The following is a 24801-nucleotide window of genomic DNA, read 5'->3' as shown; positions in this document are numbered from 1 at the left end:
TCTTCATGCAACGTACGATACTGCCATTTTGCATTTTATGAGGTCCCATTTTACTCAAAGAAAGCTCTGATCAAAAAGATATCGTGATCTCGTGTGCCACCCACTACATTCTAGTGTCTAGTCTAGCCAGTTAAAGCTCTGTATCCTGTAGTGTATATCATAGTACGCACACACAGTGTACATTGTACAATATATGACTTACAATAGTACATTTGCATTGAAGATGGTCAAATGTTTTTCATGCATGTCATAATGCATATAACTGTCTGTTGGTTTCTCCATAGAGTTTAATATTATTATTATGGGTCAACAAATAAAAAAACGTCAAAACAGAAAAGGGGCATTGATTGGACCAGAATGTACTTGACGTAGACTGGACTTGTCATGTATCGGATAATCTGATTGGAAGACAGCCGGGCGGGCTAAACCCCTTGACTCCTGATTTGTAGTTGACCAGAAACGATCCGTTCCATTGGCCAGTCGAACTAAGCCAACAAGTGGTTTCCTATGATTGGTCTAAGCGGCTGTCAGTCAGAGCCTCAGCGGTTGGCGCGAGAACTCGAGGAAGAACTTTTCAAATGACCAGCAGCTGTAGGCTAAACTGACGCTGCCAGATCCAAGAAGCTTGCTACACTAGCTGTAGGCGTCTCGGTTCTTACTTCGTAGTAGTTTAGTTGTCGCCGTCAACCCTACATAAAGTACACATTTCGTAGGTTTAGGAAAGATAACAATATATAGGTTGTCGTTTTTCTCTCGTCTCCGCTGCTGGACTATAAACACAAAAGGAACAATGGCAGCTGTACCGCTGAAGGTAGGCAGGCACACGGTGCTACTAGCAAACTTAGCTTTCTGAAGGAGGGAAAACACTCAACAGTAGCCAATAGCTGGTGTTTCATTTGTAACACCATACAAAACATTTAGACCTAAATGGTTTATCAGACAGTATTTTTAAATTATGCGCCTAGTCTCTCATGCAACTATAGCTCTGTTCCATAGCCTTCCTGCTTCGAGAAATTCGCAGAATCGAAGCAGGAAGGCTATGGAACAGAGCTATCATGCAACGTACGATACTGCCATTTTGCATTTTTATTCAAAGAAAGATCTCGTGTGACACCCACTACAGTCTAGCAATGTGTACAATCACTACAATTAATGTATTTTGGTGCAGAATACGATATATTTTTTAAATCTGCCGTTGTTTTCCAAACATGATGTGTTTTTCGCTTGCCTCACTTGCAAAAAAAGGCCTGGTCTTTCTGTTAGCCCTGGTCCAGTCAGTGCTTACAGCGAAAGCACTGGACTAGGGCTAGTCTTGACTCTTTCTGTTAGCAGAACTTAGCACTTGGTGGCGGCGGCGCTACTACGGTAGTTAACTATACTAGTAGTTAACGAGCTGAGAGAAGACGATTCCTATGTGTTTGTAGTTGCTTGAACAATAGCCTCGGAAACCCAGACGTTTTTATTTCCAGGGAGGAGAAAAAAAGTCTGGGTCCGAGTCCACTTCAATTCGGCATAGAGTTGCGCAAACGTCGATCACTCTCTGCTGATTTCTGATCGTCTGCAACTTTGTTAAATTGACGCACACATGTACACACCATAGACCCACACACACACTCCTCTCTCTCTATCGCTAATCAGTTTCATGTCGCGCAGCTGTGTCTAGTTAAGAATCCCCTCATACACACATCAAGCGCATGTTCGGTGTTGTGTGTTTGCTGGCCACCTCAATGCTTTTCCAATGGGAGTCTGTGGTTTGACTGTGACCAAAGTACCAAACATTTATCTGATGGGGCAACAATCAAACACAAATTAGGGTATGTAGTTATGTAGCAGAATCTGGTTTAGTGAACATTTCGTGAAGATTCTTGTAAAGCATGTTTTTTGAGTGGTGCAACCAGCTATGTGTGGCTGTGTCCCTGGCTGTGTCCGACTCTGAGCACTAAAATAAAGTTAGTGTTTGTTCACCACCAAGTGTCACTGTTGCACAGCCTAACACAGACACACACAGGCCAGGGAGAAGGGCTTGTACAGTACAGTACAGTACAGTACAGTACAGTACAGTACAGTACAGTACAGTGCCACTCACTTCAGACGGGTCATTTTAATGTAGAAAATAATTCAAACTACTTGTCTTGCCACTGTGCGACCCAGTACCTATGATGATGATCTAAGTGGATAGTGCACAAGGTCAGTGCGCCGAGTTGACAAGAAAAGTCATTGCCTGTTGAGATCTGACACCACACTCTTTCCAACAGAACATGTTCGAGAACAAGCAGGTGGAGAAGACAAAAAAAGACAAAGATCCCAAGCGTTTGTCTGTGGAGAGAATCTACCAAAAGAAGACCCAGCTTGAGCACATTCTGCTCAGACCAGACTCCTACATTGGTTCGGTGGAGCCGGTCACACAGGTAACTTGAAACGACCTGTAATGCAACTACTTCTGAAAATGCATGAAAATAGAACATATTTCATACAAATGTATCCTTAAAAATAACTAACTGACTTTGCGAAGTGAGAATTGACTGTTATTGGACTACTAGTAATACTGATGGTTTTCTACAATAAGGGGGAAAAAAAAATCTTAAATGTTTCTGGACCAATTATACGCGGATGTTGTGTAATGACATGAGTAACCTCTTCATATAGCAAATGTGGGTGTATGATGAAGAGGAGGGAATGAACTGCCGTGATGTAAAATTTGTGCCAGGGCTCTACAAGATCTTTGATGAGATCCTAGGTGAGTAAAAGCCCTAGGATAATACCACAGTGTCCAATATTTTGTCTTCCTCAAACTTAATTATTGTCCCCAAGTTTAAAAAGCCATTGATAACAGCTGTATTCAACTGTACATTTTGGTATCTTCTCAGTGAATGCTGCTGACAATAAGCAGAGGGACTCGACCATGTCCTGCATCAAGATCACCATTGACCCGTGAGTACAGCACTGTTGTGCGGCCGGTGATTAAAAGTCAAAATGGTGACCAACTGTAAATGCTAGGGCACCGCCACAGTCGTGTGGTGATAAGTACAGTTACTATTTCTTCTACCCTGTTTCCCAGTGAGAACAACATTATCAGTGTGTGGAACAACGGGAAGGGTATTCCTGTGGTGGAGCACAAGGTGGAGAAGGTCTTTGTGCCAGCACTCATTTTTGGACAGCTGCTCACGTCAAGCAACTACGATGATGATCAGAAGAAAGTTACAGGTATGATTTTGGACATAAATATGGTTGTCTGACGACTAAAAATGGCTTTTCAAGAAACGTGAATAGCATCTTCATCCGGTTACTTGCTCTTGTAGGTGGTCGTAATGGATACGGTGCTAAGCTATGCAACATATTCAGCACCAAGTTCACTGTAGAGACTTCCTGCAAGGAATCTAAGAGGACTTTCAAGCAGGTAAGGATGGAAATTCAGCCACCCTTGATTCTGACTCATATTTATTATTTATCTTGAATTGTTCATCTCGATCGTCTCCCTGCTCATGTCTCCCTTCACAGACCTGGTACGACAACATGGGTCGTGCTGGGGAGCATACAATCAAACCCTTCGGCGGAGAGGAGTACACCATCATCACCTTCATGCCTGATCTGGCCAAGTTCAAAATGTCTGTCCTAGACAGGGACACGGTGGCCCTCATGACCAGGCGCGCCTATGACATCGCTGGCACCTCCAAGGGGGTCCGTGTGTTCTTCAATGGCAAGCGACTGCCTGTAAGTTAACATCCTTAATTTGCTTATACCTTGTCGCTAAGCATTCTTAACTGCTGAACACAAATTAAACTAGAAATGTACTCTGTCGAGGTGCCAACTGCATACAAGCAGAGCGTGCAAGTACTGCTACTAAGGTCTATTACAACTGCTGTTCTAAATCCTTTAGACTCGTTATTGACCTTATACCTACCCTGAAACGTACCTTAGTTAAGTCTCCATCAACAGCCAATAAGGGACCACCATTCTTACCCACGTACCTTAGTTACGTCATCAAGAATGGTGGTCCCCCATTGGCCGACGGACAACAACGACATACGCAGCCGATTACAGTACTTGCGTGCTCTGCTTGTGCAAGTAATTACGTCGCCATTAACAGCCAATTAGGGACCACCGAGGACAGGCCTACATACCATACATACGCAGCCGACCACAGTACTCTGTCTATGATATACATGGGCAATTGGCGTCCTTGGTGCCACACATTCACTTAATGCGTCCCGCAGGTCAATATCGGAATACTGATATATTATTGCTTTCAACTGTTCCAATTCCAGAAATGCAAACTTAACCTGCTTTAATTAAGTCCAATGTATTCGCATTTAAGTTCATAAAGTTAACATGAGAGTAACCTAAATGCATTTGAAATTAAATAAACACAACATTACTTTTCAGGATTCCAATAAAAAAATAAATTTGATTCAGGAGTCAAAAATGGATCTACAAGCTCATGCGGCATGTTTTGAGTGTGTAGATTTTCTATTTTTTAAACGACAGTATATGCAATGTGGCCCTCCATCTTCAAAGTTTCCCACCCCTGGGGGAGGGGGAGAGAGAGATAGTTGCCTATCCTAGTGTATAGGAATAATATCTCCTGTATGTGGCTGGGGTCCACTCAAAAGGTGACGGATGTAACACAAGTTACACAACCAAATTGTGAACTAATATGTGACCATCAGTGAATACAGTAAATGTTATCATTAAACCTTTTTTTTCTTCTTAAAAACAGAAATGTACTTTGTTTAGCTATCTGCATTCTGCACTGCACTCGCAGACTTGCATAACACAACCATGCCCTCGTGTCTTCCAGGTGACAAGTTTCAGAAACTACGTAGATCTGTACTTGAAGGACAAGACTGATGAGCTGGGTGGGCCCCTCGCTGTGATCCATGAGCTGGTCAATCCCCGCTGGGAGGTGTGCTTAACCACGAGTGAGAAGGGATTCCAGCAAGTCAGCTTTGTCAACAGTATTGCCACCACAAAGGTAACAATCTGCTGTGTTGTACTTGTATATCCTCGGTGAAGAGCAGAAAGCATTCTGGGGGGTTTATTTGAATTAGCAGGACATGTTCTTTGGTAGCAAAGTGTGGAGCTTGACTGCCCTCTGAGGATTTCATCCTATTTGGAGGCACTCATTAAACTCTTGACATGTTTTTGTCCTCTGAACCCCAGGGAGGGAGGCACACAGACTACGTGGCTGACCAGGTGGTGATCAAGCTCATTGAGGTCGTGAAGAAGAAGAACAAAGCCGGAGTAGCTGTCAAGCCTTTCCAGGTACACTCCCACAGCGTACCTGTACCACAGCTGCTCTAGTACTGGCTGATATGACTTGTAATCAATATCATGGTTAACTTTAGCTTCTAATGATTATTAAAATTTCAAATGGTGAAAATGGCAGATCTACAAGCTCCCAATGCGTCACAGAGGCCATCTTTCACTTAATCTTGGACCCATTCACGTTTTCCACCATGGTTAGCTGGACTTGGATTTTTTCTGCCTTTTTTATTGATGGATTGAAAGTAATCTGACAGGAAATGGGGAGAGAGATGGGAAGAAGACACGCGGCTTAGGCCGTCAGGATCTGGGGTCGAACCCGCGACACGCCGTCAGGCTGTCTCAGCAGCCTAGGTGCCCAGACAGTTGAGCTAAGGGTCTGGGCCAAGTTTCACCCTAATTCTAACCTAAGTGACGTGCTCTTCTCTATCCAGGTGAAAAACCACATGTGGCTGTTTGTCAACTGCCTGGTTGAGAACCCCACCTTTGACTCTCAGACCAAAGAGAACATGACTCTTCAGCAGAAGAGCTTCGGATCGACCTGTTCTCTCGGTGCCCAGTTCATCAAACAGGTATGAACAAACAACACCTCTTTATTCTGTATCCAGCACTACATTTTAGGCTCTGTCTGTACCATTATCTCTAAAAAGACCGTCACAGTCTTTTGTGGGTGTGTATGTAGTGTCCCCGTCCGTTGTTCCAGTTTGACAGCCCTAATAACACCATCCTACCACACTCGATTTGTTATAAGAAATGTCTCCGTGGAATAGTAGGGAGTCCGCGTCGCAGGCTATATTGTAGTAATGTACCATACAGATAGAAATTTGTATTCATTAGCAATAAGCATTTTCTGACCGCCTGTTTTGTTAAGCCACCTGTTCTTCCTGAAAGCATTCCCAACGCTGATGTGTTTCTTTACGACTTCAGGCTACAACCTGTGGTATCGTGGAGAGCATCATGAACTGGGTGAAGTTTAAGGCTCAGGCACAACTCAATAAGAAGTGCTCAGCTACCAAAACTTCCAAAATCAAGGGCGTGCCCAAGTTGGATGATGCCAATGATGCAGGTAAACATCTGGCCATGGCCAACACAAATTATATTGAGTAGCATTACAAAATGGGATTGTTATATAAGTTTCTTGAAATATTCACCCGTTCATTCCTGAATGTGGGTTTCAAGCGAGTCACAAAAAAATTTATTGTACCCCATCCTCCCCCAGGTACGAAGAACTCCTCTAGCTGCACTCTGATCCTCACCGAGGGAGACTCGGCCAAGACTCTGGCTGTGTCTGGTCTGGGTGTGGTCGGCAGGGACCGCTACGGGGTCTTCCCCCTCAGGGGTAAAATGCTGAACGTTCGGGAAGCTACTCACAAACAGGTTTGCAGCTTTTTAGGTTACAGAGTATATATGCTCAGTCCTGTTCTGCTACTGTATAAATTTGTTATTCATGCACCTCCATTTAAGAAATGGCTTGGTAGTCCTATGACGGTGTTAAACAAACAGCTGAATACTTGATACAACATTTTCAGATCATGGAGAATGCAGAGATCAATAACGTCATCAAGATCATGGGCCTCCAGTACAAGAAAAACTACAGTGACGTGGAGTCTCTGAAGTCTCTGCGCTACGGCAAGCTCATGATCATGACCGATCAGGTGTGTGAGCACATTTAATTTCACATTCACCACTGACAATAAATCCATGGCAGTTAACTTCAAACACCCTGTTTTCAATTCATCATGTAGATCTGTTGCATGGTTGCCTGCATTTATCTGCCACACTTACCTTTCCTGTCTAAAGCAACCATAAAAATGGCCATAAAATCTTTTGAAATGGATAAAAGTTGGGAAGTGCATTTATCTGAAGGATCGTAATTATTGTAATTGTTAACCCTTTTTTTGGGTAAATGGCCGATATACAAACTCGCAATGCGTCGTGAGCTTGTAGGTTAGCTATTTTTGGAAGGAAAAAACTGTTATGTATGTAACCAGTTGCTGTCTGCTTCTCTTCTACTAACAGGATCTGGATGGATCCCACATCAAAGGTCTGCTGATTAACTTCATCCATCACAACTGGCCTTCCCTGTTGCGCCACAACTTCTTGGAAGAGTTCATCACTCCCATCATTAAGGTACAGGCTTAGTAAAATATAATATTCTTTTGTCCATAGCCTCTTCACCAGGGGTATTGGTGAGCAGGTGAATTGCAATTTTCTCAAGTGTCGGGCTGTACAAGTGTGCTCACGGCCAGTGATAATTATAGTCTATTTCTGTTGGCCTATGTGTTCCTGACATCTACTGTATGTCTGCTCTCAATAAGTATATCTCTGCTGTCGAAGAAACCACCCAACTCTAGACTGTTAATTTCTCAGGAAATTAAAATTTACATTTCACAGGAAATTAAGAAAACCTTATATTTTGGAAAACGAATCAATACTGCTTCATCAAAGTTGGTGTTGTGACTATATTGTCAATGACTTTCATGAGAGGTGGTGGAGTTAGTTTGAGGGTCCCAATGGAGTTGAGAGGTTTTGTCCAAAGCGTTTTTTACTACTTTCCATTGGTTCAATATTTTCGAAACAACACAGACATAAAGGCAAAAAAATAAATCAAGTGGTTCTCGGCCTGATTAAACCATACAGTTTGCCCTGCACGGTTAAATATGCCTTTATGAATCGACAGATTTTCCGTTTTGCAATTTAATTTAGCATTGCGCATTCATTTGTGGGCAGATGCAACAGATGCAAAGCTACACTAGTACACCTAGTCACAGACAGTGTCATTGTTAAGCAGCAGTAAGGTCCCACTGGCAGCACCTGTCCGTTTATCTCTAGCACAACCACAAACGTCCAACACATATACAATGAATTACTCACCTAATGCTGCCTGTAGGTTCCATGTTTAATTCCAGTGTGTGTAACCTACATTGTTTAAGTGACAGTTTTCATATTGTAAATATGGTCTCTAACATGGTTTAGCGACTAGCACTTTGACAGCTCATCCATCGTAGCTTTTTTACAAGTGAAACGGACTTCCTGTGTAGAAACTGCCTCATCAAAATAAGAGCCACTTGTAATGATTAGTCAACACTAGTTTTATTTCTAATTCTACTTACAGGACGTTAACATCTCATTTCAGTTCCTTTTGAATGCCTGTCAGCATTCTCTAAATCCCTGTCTCTCAGCTGGTGCGCAAATGCGCCTCCATGCCTTTGATCTACCGCGCACCAAACGTTTTGACGACGCATGCGCATGTGTGCACCCCTGTGTATATGCAACATGGCTGCCATCTTCTGACGAGATGAATAGAAAACTATTATGGCACAACAAAACTATGAAATGGGTTTTAAGTGATCTTATTGTAACTCTTCCTTCAGGCCACTAACAAGAAGACGGAGTTGTCGTTCTACAGTATCCCGGAATTCGACGAGTGGAAGGAGAAGCAGACTAACCTAAAATCTTGGAGAATCAAGTACTACAAAGGTTTGTCTCAAACCCCTGTGTGGTAGTAAAATCCAGAACAAGTAAGCACTCTTATTTAACATGCACATCTCTTCATTGCTGGAGTGTTGGCATGTCTAACATGGTGTGTCTATTTAGGTTTGGGTACCAGCACAGCCAAGGAGGCCAAAGAGTACTTCACTGACATGCAGAGACATCGGATTCCATTCAAGTACTCTGGGGTCGCAGACGACGAGGCAATCACCCTGGTATGATGTCTCCATCTCTCTGTCACTAGTGTCCTCCTGGCTCCATGTCATTGAGGCACCTATAAAAAGTGTTTGTTTGGCAGAACCAAATATGCCTGAAATCTTAATTAATTCTGGTCAACAACTGAAGGTATTTTCATGACCTGTTTTTCCATACAATATGGTGTAGTGCCAATAGGTCATGGTGTCATTTCACCTACCATTTGATTTATCTGTTTTTGAACTGTGGCTAATACACTTTGTGTAATCCAGCCCTAAAATATTGCTATCATTGAGACAGTGAATGAGTTGAAGGGTGCAAGCCCTGATAATTGGTCAGGATTGACTCGACACACCATTTCATTCATCCCATTCTTGCATTTCACTCAGGCCTTCAGTAAGAAGATGATTGAGGAGCGTAAAGAGTGGCTAACCGCCTTCATGAACAAAAGGCGCCAGCAAAGGGAAAACAACCTACCAGAGGTACCTACAAAGTCTTAAAAAAACTGTATTCACATGGCATGTTCTGAGGGGACAGTACATTGTTCTTTTATAGGAAATGTATGCCAATATTATATTACAGAATTCTGTAAAAATGTGACACGTTATGGCAAGAGGTCAACTATGTTGTCATCTTCCATTGTCTCTACACTATTCCCCTCAGGACTACCTGTACGGTCAAGCCACCAAGTCTCTCTCCTATAATGACTTTGTCAACAAGGAGCTGGTGCTCTTTTCCAACTCTGACAACGAGAGGTCGATCCCCTGTCTAGTTGATGGTAAGCGATATAGATTATATAATGCCTGATGCGTGCCCGACTTCGCCTGATAATGGTCGTTGAATGGCTTAATTGGATTCTGACCGGTACCAGATTCTTGGGTCCGCTAATCAGAGATTACTGATGTTTTGACTCATTATAACGTTTATCTTGAAATCAATTGAACCCCCCTGATTTGATAAAATGTTCATTAGAGAACAATTAACTTGATAAACAAGAAATAAAAGGAACAAATATCTCGACACATTGGCTGCAAAAAGTAAAAAGATGACTATATGAGCCAAACTGATATATCTGCTGGGCTCTACGTAGTAAAGTAAAATGCAAAGTAAAAATTTGCAAAGTAAAATGGCTGTGCACAACACGGCATTACACGTTTGTTATTGACAACATGTACACACTCCCTCTACTTCACCTCTGTAGCAGTACCTATCGTGGTGATGCATGTATTGTTTCCTGTTGCGTTTTAGGCTTTAAGCCAGGTCAGAGAAAGGTGCTGTTCTGCTGCATGAAGAGGAACGATAAGCGGGAGGTGAAGGTGGCCCAGCTGGCTGGTTCTATAGCCGAGATGTCGGCCTACCACCACGGCGAGGTGAGCTTTCTCACCAATGTTGAGACCACATCATCTTTACAGTGGTTTTTAATGATTTTCAAATCAAGGCCCATTCTTTATTCTACATTTGAACCACGCACGGACCACCATTTGATGAGATTTAGCCTCTCAGACCCAAAACGATATGATTCTATGATGTATTGATGTGGTACCATTAGAGAGATGTACAATTGTTACTTTGATTTTTTTTGCCTGTTATCTCTCCTAATTGTATAACCGTGTCAAGGACCACTGGTTGAGAACCACTGAAGTTATTCAACATTTTACATTTTCGATATTTTTCGAAAATCTTTAAAAATAATAGATGTACAAGCTCGCGACACGAACCACTGTTCCAAGAGTTGTGAAATTCTAGCTACAAAGCCAAATCCAAGAGTTGTGAAAGTTCTAGCTACAAAGCCAATTAACTGTTGTTGCCACAGTGTGATGACATGCATGTAAAAAATGCCTACTTGTATAAACGGCCACATCACAAAATCCTGTAAAAATATTTTGGGATGATCATAATGGTCATAATTGTTCAGTTCTAATATTTCATGATCCGTTTCAGTTATGTGCTTAATCGTTTTCTCCAGGTCTCTCTGATGCAGACCATTATTGGCTTGGCTCAGGACTTTGTGGGAAGCAACAATTTGAACCTGTTGCAGCCCCAGGGTCAGTTTGGAACCAGGCTCCATGGTGGCAAGGACTCTGCCAGCCCTCGATACATCTTTACCATGCTCAGGTCAGAAGCCCTCATTTCTAGAGTTCCATTTGCTGGGGAGTACTAACCTGACTCTGCCAGCAGTATTGAGTTCACAAGTTCCCTCCTGCCTGCATCTGGGCTCTCAAGCAGATAGGATGAACCGGAAGCAGCGGGACAAACATTTTATATCCATAATAATTTCGTGTTGTTACTGTAGACTTGTTAGGTTGTGTTTACATTTGCGCTGTGGCACAGCTTCAATATGTCATAAGTCTCGCGTTGATCCCACCTCTAGCAGCTGCATACAGCCGCATATAGCTCCGACCAGAATTGGTTCGGGGTGCATCATCTCTGCCCGAGAGAGCCCAGACTTTCCCTTCTGGCAGAATGCAATTGTTGTCCAGTAGGGGGAGTGGTTTCACCATTTCATTCAAATTCAAGGTGATAGATTTGATTCTTGCTTCTGGTAGACTGTTGGTGTGATGTTATCAAATGGACACAATTTTATTTAAAAACATGTTGACCACCACCATTAACCCTGTTTTGGGTATATTTGTCAGACACTTTTTGTAATGTAATTTTTATTTTATTCAAAACTAGTAAATGGAAGATGTACAACTTGGCTCGCAACACATATGTGAGCTGGTAGATCTGCTATTTTCTCTTACATGACTATTGTGCTAGTGCTATTGGCTACATGACTGATCTGATCATCTAACGTAACTTGAGCTACATTCTATGTATCACTGATGCTGTACTAATAAAGTTTGTCTCTCCTACAGCACTCTAACCCGTCTCCTCTTCCCCCCTGTGGACGACAACTTGCTCAAGTACATCTTTGACGACAATCAGCGCGTGGAGCCAGAATGGTACATTCCCATTATCCCCCTCGTGTTGGTGAACGGAGCCGACGGCATTGGCACCGGCTGGGCCTCAAGGGTCCCCAACTACGATATCAGGGAAATCGTCAGCAACGTTCACCTCATGCTCAACGGAGAAGAGCCGCTGCCCATGGTGAGAAGTTGGTATGGTATAATGCCAGGTCGCAAGGAGGGTCTTTTTAGAAAGAAAATTATAGAATTTCATTTTGTCACAAAGGTATTCCTATGCCGCTCTAAAGCAAAGCTTTTCTTTAAGGAATCCATTGCACTTGCACAATTTGAGTCCCTATCCAATATATATTTGTTATATTTAAGGTCCAGCAATCCAATGAGAAAGACCTAGACACTAAGTATTTACTTTGCTCTCCTGCCTGCAGCTTCCCAGCTACAAGGGTTTCAAGGGGACCCTTGAACATTTGAATGATAACTCGTACATGAACAGTGGAGAAGTGGCCATCATCGACTCGACCACCATTGAAATCTCTGAATTGCCGGTCAAAATATGGACTCAGGTTAGTCTGCCCTTGGCCCCTCACTATTTTCTGTATATTAATACATGCCCTTGATTTGGCTGCGTTCATCAGTACAACCAAATGCTTATATCTGTCTCATTCCGCTGCCATTCTGGTCCTTTGTTTTCTAGAATTACAAGGAGAACGTGTTGGAGCCCATGCTGAACGGCACAGAGAAGATTCCCGCTCTGATCACGGACTACAAGGAGTACCACACCGACGTAACGGTGCGTTTCGTGGTCAAGATGACGGAAGAGAAGCTGATAGAAGCAGAGGCTGCTGGACTCCATAAGGTCTTCAAACTGCAGACCACGCTCACCTGCAACTCCATGGTAACTACTAGTGGTGGGGAAAAAAATCGATTAGTCAATTAATCGCGATGCCATCATGGGCGATAATTCATCGATGCACAAATGTCAAACATCGATTATATAATGTATTTTTTTTTACCGGAGCAAAAGGTCGGAACTAATCTGCGACTGCGCTGCGTCGTCGTACCGGACCGTTTAGAGTGACGCACACAGCGCTCGCACACGCTTTAGCTTTCTACAACCAAAACAGAACGATCGAGTTACCAACGCGGAGGGGAAGAGAAAAAAGATGACAGAAAGGGAACATTTTGGATTGTATGAGGTTGAGGGGACACGAGAACTCAATAAAACTCACACCATCGACCGCCTGTGAAATGTGGCCGAGATGGGACGATGTAGTGTGGCTCCAAAGTGCTAACATGGCCCGGAATCCATCGCTCCCCACGACCGAATGTGAACGTAAATCCTTTGCAATAAAAGTGCTGATGGACTTCGTAATTCTAGTCGCCTTTTCTGAGTGCATGGGCAGCTGTCCGTGTGTTCAGAATCGGGATGGTTGTCTTGACTGCATCTCTGGATGTCAGTGTGCAATATGGTCTTGTACACGTTGTGAGTTGTATCGAGTTCCCGTGTCCCCTCAACATCATAGGATCCAAAATGTTGCCATATAATTGTAAAATACTTTAAAATCAAATGCGTTTGTGTGCAAACAAACAGAAAGCTGCAACATAATAGTCTCAATAACTACCCCAAAGCTTCCTTAATGACACTTCAGTAACTGAAAATTTAATCCCTGAATAAGGAAACAAAGAAAAGCACCTTTTTTGTCCTAACAAAGAATAAAGGCAATAAAGTGCTGCTGACCTCAACCGAAATCATGCCCATGTATTTCTATGACATGACATCTTATGTCATTATTAATATATATTTATTGTATGCTTGTACAAACTCATTCTTTTTTTTTAAAGAAAGCTGCTTATTGCTGTTCTGTATTTGGCCACGGACACCCATCTGAAAATATTTTCTTCTATGGACCCCCCCAGAAGCAAAGATTTGAGTTAAAAACGTGCACTGTGAAATAATATATATATTCATAATCATTAGAAAGCACTTTGTTTATTAGTCACACAGTGACTGAGTGATTATCAGTGAGTGATTAATCATGATTAATCGGGATTAATCGAATCGTAACATAGCTCAATTAATCAGGATTAATCGGGATTAATCGAATCGTGACCCTCGGAAACGATGTGTAATCGCATCGCCAGGTACCTGGCGATAACCGCCTCTAGTAACTACTATCTGAAACACACTTGCATAAACTCATTTTATGCTTTGTCGCATGCCAAATATAGTAGACCTACAACGAGTCGCACGCACAACGCATTGCAAAGCAAGTTCCTTGCATGCTCTCATTACTTTTTCTTCTTGAGAACATTGTTGGAATTTTGTTCAATTTGTTCCTTTTCCAACAAGCACCTCCTACTGTCTCCTTCAGGTGCTGTTCGATCATGTTGGCAGCCTGAACAAGTTCGACTCGGTTCTTGAGATCTTGAAGTCCTTCTATGAAATTAGGCTTAAGTACTATGGGCTGAGGAAGGAATGGCTGTTGGGCATGTTGGGGGCAGAGAGTGCGAAACTCACCAACCAGGCACGCTTCATCCTGGAGAAGATTCAAGGCACCCTGGTAATCGGTGAGTAGCAGCATGCCACCCGAACATTTGTTTCTGAAGGCTCCAGCAATATCGGGTTACATTTTCAGACTGAAAAAATGCAGACTTTTTTCTTTTTTTTAATGTTGTTTATAATTTTTTTTGTTTTTTACAATTATAGAAGTAAATTGAGAAATACAAACGGAGTAACAAATATAAAAAAACTAAAACACACAACAAAACACAAATTCCAAATCAAGACAACCAAACATAAAAAAAAAAAAATATATATATATATATATATATATAAACACTAATATAGTCAATATACAAAGCAGTTCATGGTCACAAACTAGTCAGGCGACAGCTATTCAGGTTCAATCGGGGGCATGAGTGTAAGGCGGTCAACATGAGATAGAAAAGGCTGCCATGCTTTACTGAATTTGGAGATTGAGCCACGCAATGTGTATTACATTTTTTCCAATTAAAAAAAGATATAGTACCGTATGTCGGAATGTGAAGGGGGGTGTGTTTTTTTCTCCAATGCATAAGAATAAGACGTCTTGCCAGAAGCGTCACAAAAGCGACACGGTCAGATTGATATTTAGGCAGGGGGATAGTTTCAGGAAGGACGCCAAATACAGAAATAATAGGGGATGGCTCTATGGGCAACTGTAACACATCTTAAATGGTATCAAATATAGCTGACCAAAAAGACTAAGGCTGGACAGGTCCAAAACATATGAAGAAGATTAGCTGGAGCCTGGTGGCATCTATCGCACGTTGGATCGACACGATCATAAATCCTGGCTAACCGAACCTTGGTCCAGTACACCCGGTGGAGAAATTTACTTTACACACCCCCCAGACCCCCACCCCTGTGGTCATTGTATGATATTTACATTGTGAACATGCTTTCCCTCTTTGCTGAGGTTGTGCTGCCAAGAACAAATTTCCCCATTGACAAAGTAATCAAAAATCAAATAGCAGTCTGTTAGATTTTTCACACCCCTGCATGAGCATTTATGAATGCATAGCGTTTGGTTTGTTTTCATGATTGCAAATTCTGCAATCATGCAATGCAATGAAATTAAATCCCCTTTGCATCTCCAGAGAACAAGCCAAAAAAGGAGCTGATCCGCATGCTACAAGAGATGGGCTATGACTCGGACCCGGTCAAGGCTTGGAAAGACAGCCAAGAAAAGGTGTGTTGCTCTCTGCAGTATTCATAAATAATGTGCCATGTTAACCACATGAACCATGGCATTACTATTCTGGACATGTTATAATGGGCAGACATTTTGTGAAAATAGCAGATCTACAAGCTTGTGACGTGTTTGATCAAAGATTTAGTGTAGAGGGGAAAAGTCCCCAACTACAAAGTACATAACCCCAGGGGATACAACATCAAAGTAATGGGGTTTAAGTGGTTGAATACTTGCTTCCAGAAACACAAATACGTCAGAACTCAGAATCTTAATAAAATGTTATTTTATTTTCCCGCTCAAAATATGCAGGAGCAAGTGGAGGATGGTCAGGAGGAAGACGAGACTCAGGAACCAGAAGACAAGAATGCCCCGGACTACAACTATCTGCTGAGCATGCCCATGTGGTACCTCACCAAGGAAAAGAAAGAGGAGCTGTGCAAGCAGAGGGACGCCAAGGTGATTAAACAGTGACCTTCGTTGTAATTAATGTTCTGGGCAGCTCATATCATAATAGGTAAACATCCTGTGAAAATGGCAGGTCTACATGCTCACAATGCGTTCGATGGTCACTATAGGGTTCATTTGGCTAATGTCAGTTGACAAAAGTTCACTTGTCATTTTGCTTGTCAACAGCTGACTATAAAAGGGTGGTTCGTTGACGTTTCATTGTGTAATGGCTTCTTCTCCTTGTCCTGTAGACTACCGAGCTGAATGTCCTGAAGACGAAGAGTCCTAAAGACCTGTGGAAGGCAGACCTGGCTGCTTTCACAGAGGAACTGGAGGTAACAAAATGATTACAGGCCAGGCAATCTAAGATTTCACCCAAAAGAAATTGCAATAATAATCGTTCAAGGTTTTTTATGATCCTTAAGGTCATCCAAATAACATATGAAAAATGTATTATATAAATTTTGGATTATGGTAAATTCAGGGGTTGAACATTAAGGTGCCATTGAAAACCCATATAAGGCAATAATCTCAAATTTGAATTACTTTAATTACTTAAAATATGGGTTTCAAAATCATGGGATAAACAATCTAGGAGAAACCAACTGGATATCAAAATCTTGAAATTAAATACTAATTAAATACCTTTGTTGCATACAACTGTCATAGCAAAAATGGCAATCTAAAAGTATAAATGTGACTTTCAAATGACCACTGTGCACTAAAACAAAAAACATTTAGTTTTTTGAGTAATGCTGTGCTCGTGTTGCCACTCACAAATCATCCTGTTGCATCTGACATTAACATGGTTCCTGTTCCTCGGGTATCTGGTTCCGATCATTAGTGTGGTTGCCTATGGGCAACCATACTATTGCTTTTGTGCCCTTTTATTTATTGTCTCCACCAGGCCGAAGGCATGGGGAGAGAGTATGTTTTGCACTCCGTCCGTCCGTCCGTGTGTGTGTGTGTGTGTGTCCGTCCGTGACCAGCTAATCTCGGCCACCGTTAACCCGGTCGATGCCAAATTTTGCACACACACTCCCTGGATGCCAACGACGAACCTCTGCCCCAAACTTTCCAGAACGGCCTGTTATAGCGCCACCAGGAGGCCGCTTTGTGCAAAACAGGTTTTTGCACAGCACACCTACAGATTTTGTCCAAACATCACGCAAATTGGTACACAGTCTCTCTAGAGCCATTCAACCAAACCGGTCTTTCAGATTTCTCACACTCCATCCTGATTGGTTAAGATTGGCTTCCAAAGTTCACAGGAGTGCTCAGTTTCAAACAAAATGCTGCAAATCATGAACACATCGCGTGATTTCCGTGAAATTGTGCACCCACATTCCCACTAGGCCGAAGACGAAATGCCACATGAACAATTTCAACTCAGCCTCAAGGTGGCGCTATAACTGGCCGAAAAGTGTTTTTACCTCTAACTGCACGGATCTGTGGATAACCTGGTGGAGACCTGTGCCCAGAAGGGCACTTTTTCTAGTTATTATTATTTTTATACTAGATAAACTTTATTTTGTCATGTTATACCTCCCACAGTTTGTCGCACGCACTCGAGCCATATGTCAAAACGACGGGCTACATCGGGAATCGTGTGCGTGTATTTTGCTAAGACATTTGTTGGATACCGTAATTTCCGGACTATAAGCCGCACCTGAATATAAGCCGCACCAGCCAAATTTAGGGAAAATCCCATATACAAGCCGCACCGGACTATAAGCCGCACCGGACTATAAGCCGCAGCTACGTTAGCTCAGAGCCTGAGATGGCTCTGCGTTAGCTGTAAAAATCCATAGATTAGCCGCACCGTTGTATAAGCCGCAGGGTTCAAATCATGGGTAAAAAGCCGCGGCTTATAGTACGGAAATTACGGTAGTTTAATTGATATGAATTAATTAGTGCATTACATTTCCCCATAGACATGAATGGGAAAATGCAAAAACTCACTTTCAAGTATTTTTTCCTCTGAGACCGTAAGGGCTATACTTGCAAGACTTGGAGGAGAGATTCATAATAATTACTAAAATTAATTACCTTAGAAGTATACCGGTTGGCCTCATGGTGGCGCTATAACAGCCAATCAAAAGGTTTTTTCCCCTGGATTCCTTGGGTCATGACGCATCTCCCCATATAGGCCCTATCTAGATATATTTCCTGCCATTTTGAATTTTGTTCAAAACACACTTTTGGATCCTCCACCTACAGATTTTGTCCAAATCTCACAAAAATCGGTACACATGATCTCCGGACGTATCTGATTAAAACAGCACAGTCAGAATTTAGATCTTCTGTATCGTTCAGCCGTAATCGTCTTCCGAAGTTAGTGGGAGGGGCCTATTTTACAAAAAACGCCACAATTCACGCACTGAATGTCCGATCCATCCCAAATCTGAATCGCATGTCGAGGGTGGTTTCATCAACGCAGAGCCAAAAGCAATTCCATTTGACGGGTGCGATGTAGGCAACCACACTTTGCAATTTCCCAGAATTGCCTCTTTCTAGTTTACATTGTCCTGCTCTTGTCTTTGTAGCGTCTGGAGGCGCAGCAGAAGTTAGACGCTGTCATGCCCGTCGCTAAGAAGGGCGGCAAGGGGAGAGTGACCAAGATGAAGCCGGAGTACCAGCCCTCACCACAGGGTCGCCGTGTCGTCCCGCGCATTACCAACGCCATGAAGGATGAAGCCGTCAAGAAGGCCAAGTACAATCAAAAGACAAGGGTCAAGGTGGGTGTAACTGCTCCTAAACCATCGTCATCCGTGGCAGAAATAAGACACCGTTCCAACTGATATCACTGAGGGCTTTTTATTTCTCCCAAGTGGCAACCGTGAAAAACTGTAAAGAAATCACATAATATACTTTTAAATACAATGAAACAATGCAATATGAATGTCCTTATTATCTAAACAAACACAAAGAAATGTACACAAACAATAAACGATACAATGGCAATTAAACTTTTACAGACACAAACAAAACACTGGGAACATACCGTATGCGCCTTCTGCACAGATTATTAGGAGTTCAGTTAAGTTCTTGTTCTTTCATATTATTTTCTTTCTTGTCTTTGTTATGTCAGACTCTCTGACATGAGAGAGCTCCTCTCTGCAGCTCTGCTCTGTTTGTTCTGCTCTGACACGCCCAAGACCCAACAGGTGATTTAAATGAGGTGATTAGAGCAGGTGAGCCTAATTCAACCTGCCCATGAACCAGACCGACCACAAAAACAGAGCACAGTAGATGGCACTATATCACCATGCATTTACAATATGTACCCAAAATAAACATACCTCTAATGTTCACATATTGTATTTTCCCGAAGGTAAGCAATAAAATAGAATAGAAAATTACAAAAGCCCATTGCTGGGACAGTTACAGTGGGTAATTTGGTCAAGCTCACACAAACCAATGACCAATGTGTATGAGAGAGATCACGGTATTGGAAACCTTTTTACTTTACTGCACTGCATTATTTGTTTTATCTACTGGTGCTCGAAAAGGTATTTGCCTGCTTCTGCAAAGATGAGTGGCCCCAAGTTGCTCCACAGCGATGTGAAAGACTCATTGCCAGTTAACTGTTGTTGCCACAGGGCATGGCACAACCAGTTTTAGATTGGGGGACAATATCTTTTTCATATGGGGCCAGGCATTTTGGGATGGATTTTTCCCTTTTTAATAAAATGATTATATTTTCTTCAGAGCGAGACTGTAGCGACAAAGATTGAGTTTGGAGAAGATGGTGATGAGAACGAGCCGATGAGTCTGGCAGAACGACTGCAAAAGAAGAAGGTCGCAAGGCCGGCTAAGACCAAGGCTGAAAAAGGTGATATATTTAGATACCTGTCGATTTGATTATGAATCAATTTCTGATGCATCTCTATTCCAATTCCCACACCGACTAAAAGTGATTTCTAGTGATCCATAATAAAACAGATTTTAGTTTTACTTGGATTATCTCTTATTACAAACAAAACAAAAGCTGCTTAATGTTTTTAAGAATTAATTCTGCAACATACAAATCTATTTTAATTTCTACCCCTAATATAATTAGGAACAGCTGCAGTTGTATTATACAGTGCCAATCAACAATCATTCACAATTTTTGAATAGGGGGATGAAGCTATGTCAGCTTCATCCCCCCCCCACTGTGGTCTCCTAAAATGGGGACCACAGTGATTAAAATGATTGACAGATAAACCAGCATATACTGTAGGATGGGTAAATACTACGCAGTAATTAAATTGCGCCACATTATGGCCTAGTTGCATACCCTGACAACTGACAAGTTGGAGATTCTTTTTTTCCCCTCCTCCACCTAATTGAATTGATATCAAGTTCATAAGAATATAACATGGCTATACTCTAGATCTTTATTGTTACCACTACTTGTGTACCAGTTTCTCCAGGAGGATCAAACACGGGAAAGCAAACCACCCTGCAGTTCAGGCCTGTGGAGCAGAAGACCAAGAAAAACCCCTGGTCAGATGAGTCTGGGTCTGACATCGAGATGTTGACGGATGACGTGGTGCCACCCAGGGCCAAGGTCGAACGCAAAACCAAAGGTGAGACCACCAACACCAATTTTTGCTCGGTCACACCGAAAATAGCAGACCTGCAAGCTCACAACGTGGCGCATCCAAAACGGTCTATATGTGAGTGTGGGATGAGGTGGCTTTCTCTTTTTCTTTGCTTCTATGCTGCGGTACTGTCTCATTCTTAATTGATCACCTAGCTTAACTAAACTACTTACACCCGATATACTTCTGATCTGGGTCAACCTGGTCCCCTACTTTTCGCCCCTCTACATAAAATCTCTTCTGCAAGAATAGGCAATCTACAAGCTCGCAACGCATCGCAAACGCATTATGAACTTGTAGATATCTTTATTTCGTGGAATCTTTGCCTGCTTATTGTGAGGAGATGCCAAGGTTCATGAGAGTAGCTAGAATGGGGACAGGCCTAGGGTTCATGTGGTTAATGCATATCAAGTGTTTCAATATCATCTCTGGGGCAAAACAAAATGTAATAAATCTTCACCATTCTGGGCGGGAACCCTTTTGGTGTTATAACCCTACTGGATGAAAACCCCTCTTGGGGTTCTGTACAGTATTAAAAAATTCAAAATATTTGATGCTGGTATATAAATATTTGAAGTTTTTCAGAAAACTTGGGTCAGGTTTTCACAGCATTTTTAGAATCGGCCTCAGTCCAAAATGGGTTAATTTGCTGCATTGCATGGCTGGTGAATCACATCAAGCATGTCAGGACATTGAAACTCAAACACTGAGTCCCTTTTCCTGAGGCTAATTGCCTTCAACTTTAACTTCCGTTTGTGCTTGACACTACCTAATATTGTGATTACAGACAAATCATGGAGATGATTGCATATCCTACGTCAGTAAATTGATCATGCTCTTGAATAGACTTTCTGTAATGGGTGCCAACTGCCAACACACTGATCCAAACATGGTGTCGTAACTACAAACTAGTACACGGTAAAAAATGTAGTACTAGTATAATGTACATCAATGTTATTCAAAATATGAGAATCGGTTAAATTGTTTATATTGTTGGGTGTGTTTTAACAAAGCAAGGGGAAATTGATTGCCAAAAGTAGCTCCATTACTGAATTGTGAAATTATTTGATGTCTGATTAGGATTACTTTTCTCTAAAGTTGAGCAATGAACCTCTGAGGCCCCTTTTCCACCGGTTGGTTCCCAGTGGGAACCGGTTCAGTTATTTTTGGTTCTTAGTCCATGAGCCAGAGCTCCAAAATTGAAACGTTAATTATGAATTGAGTGGAGCAAAACCATACCTATATTAGATTGTTATCACCATTAAACTTCCCCAATTGAGTACTTACACGAAGACAATGATTTATTGTATTACAAATTTTACATTTTTAAATATGCAAATTAGGCATTATGTAGGAAAATATGCAAAATTATCAAAAATATGAAAAAGCTACTACTGTGGAAGGGTTATCATGTATTAATTTACTTGTATTGATCCTATAAACAATTTAATACAGGGTATAGTTTGCCCACCAATTTTGGAGCTCTGGCTCATGGACTAAAAACCAAAAAGAACTGAACCGGTTCCCATTGGGAACCATCCGGTGGAAAAGGGGTCTAAGAGAACTCATAATCAGAATGGCCCATGACAAGCACATTTAAAACATTAACACAACCATTGTCACCTGCTCCACAAAGGTACCATCAAGTACGTTGTGGACAGCGAGGATGAGGACGATGACTTTGTCGAGGCCAAAGCGCCAACAAAGAAAGCAGTCATCGGTGACGAGTCTGACGACTCTAACTTCATAGATGACGAGTCTGACGACTCTAACTTCATAGATTCCAACAACATGTCAGACAGTGAAGTGGCTGCCCCCTCGCCACCACCCAAAGACCCCAGGGCCACGTAAGTGTGAACGCGAGGCTGCGACATTATGATGTGGAGTACAGTTTGCACCAGAGACTGTTATGCAGCAGTCTCTTCCCTTGTTTATCGATGGCGTATTAATTGTATTTTGTCTGCTTCTGCAGTAGTGAAGCTAAAGGTTAACTTCCACATGTACAGTATTTGTCCATGATGTCGGCACTGTCCTACTCCTATAGTTTTATAGTCCTGGAGATTTTTTTTCTTCTCCAGTACTTTAACCCTTTTTGGGATGCAGGGCTTTAACCCTGCATCCCAGGGTTGAAATGTATACAATAATTTAGAGTTTTCTTGTAAATGGCTCAGTGGTTAAAAGTTAAGGCGTTAATCCTCAGTCTGACTCTTCTTTTGCACAGGAAGAAAGTGGTGACGAGCAAAACAGGAAATTCCAGCAGCTGTAAGTATTTTTTTCATATGGTGCCTTATAAAGCGGAGTATGAGCATTGTTGGGGCTTGAAACTTGACTGATGATGATTTTTTGTTTTCTCTCCTCCCCAGCTAAGTCTGATGAGGAACCTGACATGAAGCCACCAGCTAAGCCTAAGGCTGCACCAAAGGCCAAAGAGTCGGCACCCAAGAAACCAGCTCTTTCCAAAAAGTCTGCAGGTAGGACTGCAGTTAAATTCTAAATAATCATCAGTTTGTAGTCTTAAAATCTGTAATTAATTTCCCTGACCTTTAACTTATATTCTAGATCATTGTGCTTAAAGTGAAATATTCTAGAATATATGAAGTTTCACTTTTTACATTATATATTATATTACGGAATTACAAAACTAATTTAGCTAAAAGCTGAACCAGAATATGGATTCAACCAACTGTCTTTGCTTTAGTTTTGTGTTGTCATAGCTATGAGTCATAGTCCTAACTATGCAAGAATTAAGTTTATGTATGTGTACTTTTTCATTTACACATAAACATAACCGAGTGAAACATTGTTTCAGTTTTGGTGTCCAATCTGTAACTGCCCCATTTCTCCCCAGATGCCAAGCAACCGTCCATTCTCGATGCTCTGTCTAAACCGAAGCCTGTTGCCAAGAAAGCTACCAAGACGATCGCTGTGTTTGACTCCAGCGACTCGGAGGGTGATGCAAAAGCCCCTGCCAGAGCCCCAGCAGCCACGGAAAAACCTGACCTCAAAAGGAAGAAGGCTGTGGAAGACGATAGTGACAGCTCAGACGACCTCATGAGCCGTCTCAAGGGCAGAACAACCACGGCTGCCACCAAGGTCAGTGAAGTGACTTTTAGAAGTTACACTTGTGTGGTTTGTTGCCCAAGAGGTTGGCAGAGGAAAGGAATTTAGTTTTGGGTGTTTTACTTGGCCTGCCGGTTTTGGGTTTCCTCTCGCAGTGTGTATAATTGTATAAGCACAGCTTTCAGAGCTGTACAATAGTTTAAAAGAATACATATTCATTTACATGTGCTTCTCATTGTGACCTTTAAAGAAAACCAAGAAATGGGATGACGAGGACGACAGCTTCCACATTTCAGACGGTGAAGCTAAGGCTCCTGCAGCACAGAGGGAAAAGCCGTCCCGTGCCAAGAAACCTGTCACATACAAGTTGGAGTCTGACTCCGAGTCTGAGAGTGACTAATTTTAAGACCAAATGTGGTCAGTTTGTAAGTTCTGTTTTGAAACATTTAGTTAATGGCCTTAAAACATAAATAAAAAAATAATACTTGAAGCACACCCATTTTATTTTTGGTTTATACTGGTGTGTTAGTTAATCTTAACCTCAAAAGAAAATGGGCTATAAGACTGGTTAAAATATGTAAGGTTTTTAGAAATGTTTGTATTTCACCATTCTCTTTTATAAATGTTTCACCATTCTCTTTTATAAATGTTTGTATTTCACCATTCTCTTTTAGAAATGTTGCATTTCATCATTCTCTTTGAATTCCTGTCTGTTCCTGTCTTTTAATGTAAATATTTGAATGGCTGTTTGTTTGTTTTGCCAATAAAGTTTCATATACAAATGTCTTGTGCTGTGATCACTATTCTTTCTGAGCTTTTTTGTGGTGTGCTTATGTGCTGACATGATTGTGAAGAATAGACCTGTCCTGTGCACTGCTGCAATAGAAGCGGGTGTGTCCTTTTATTTAAATGAGATGACTTGGGAAGGAGCTTTATGCCAATGCTGAGTGTTTCAGATGTCATTTGGGTAGCACAATCTGAGTAAGTTTAAGACTAATTCAAGATGGTTTAGGTCAAATGGCTCATAAAGAACCCATATGGCATATAAATCTGACTTCTTTAGGCTATCTTGTTTTCTAAAAAAATATTTATTTTTGGATTTTGTCAACACAATAA

General features: G+C 41.8%; 1 protein-coding gene across 1 annotated transcript; it reads left to right on the top strand.

Annotated features, from left to right (window-relative positions):
- Positions 1-641: 641 nt before the first annotated feature.
- top2a (DNA topoisomerase II alpha) lies at positions 642-24470 on the top strand. The gene is made up of 35 exons (XM_083787588.1): positions 642-811; positions 2256-2408; positions 2647-2737; positions 2868-2931; positions 3059-3204; positions 3300-3397; positions 3499-3711; positions 4799-4972; positions 5161-5262; positions 5697-5834; positions 6190-6328; positions 6482-6639; positions 6792-6917; positions 7282-7392; positions 8637-8742; positions 8860-8969; positions 9339-9431; positions 9613-9727; positions 10198-10319; positions 10916-11064; positions 11808-12039; positions 12284-12418; positions 12550-12750; positions 14228-14423; positions 15495-15586; positions 15899-16045; positions 16288-16371; positions 18583-18774; positions 19748-19861; positions 20415-20610; positions 22262-22472; positions 22847-22887; positions 22989-23096; positions 23474-23718; positions 23936-24470. Exons 1-35 carry the CDS (start codon positions 791-793, stop codon positions 24083-24085), a joined length of 4773 nt encoding a protein of 1590 aa, XP_083643714.1. The 5' UTR covers positions 642-790; the 3' UTR covers positions 24086-24470.
- The last annotated feature ends 331 nt before the right edge of the window (positions 24471-24801 follow it).

Source organism: Protomyctophum parallelum (assembly GCF_964188405.1).
Source record: "Protomyctophum parallelum genome assembly, chromosome: 17".
Classification (NCBI taxonomy): Eukaryota; Metazoa; Chordata; class Actinopteri; order Myctophiformes; family Myctophidae; genus Protomyctophum; species Protomyctophum parallelum.
This window is presented reverse-complemented; position numbering and strand designations above follow the sequence as displayed.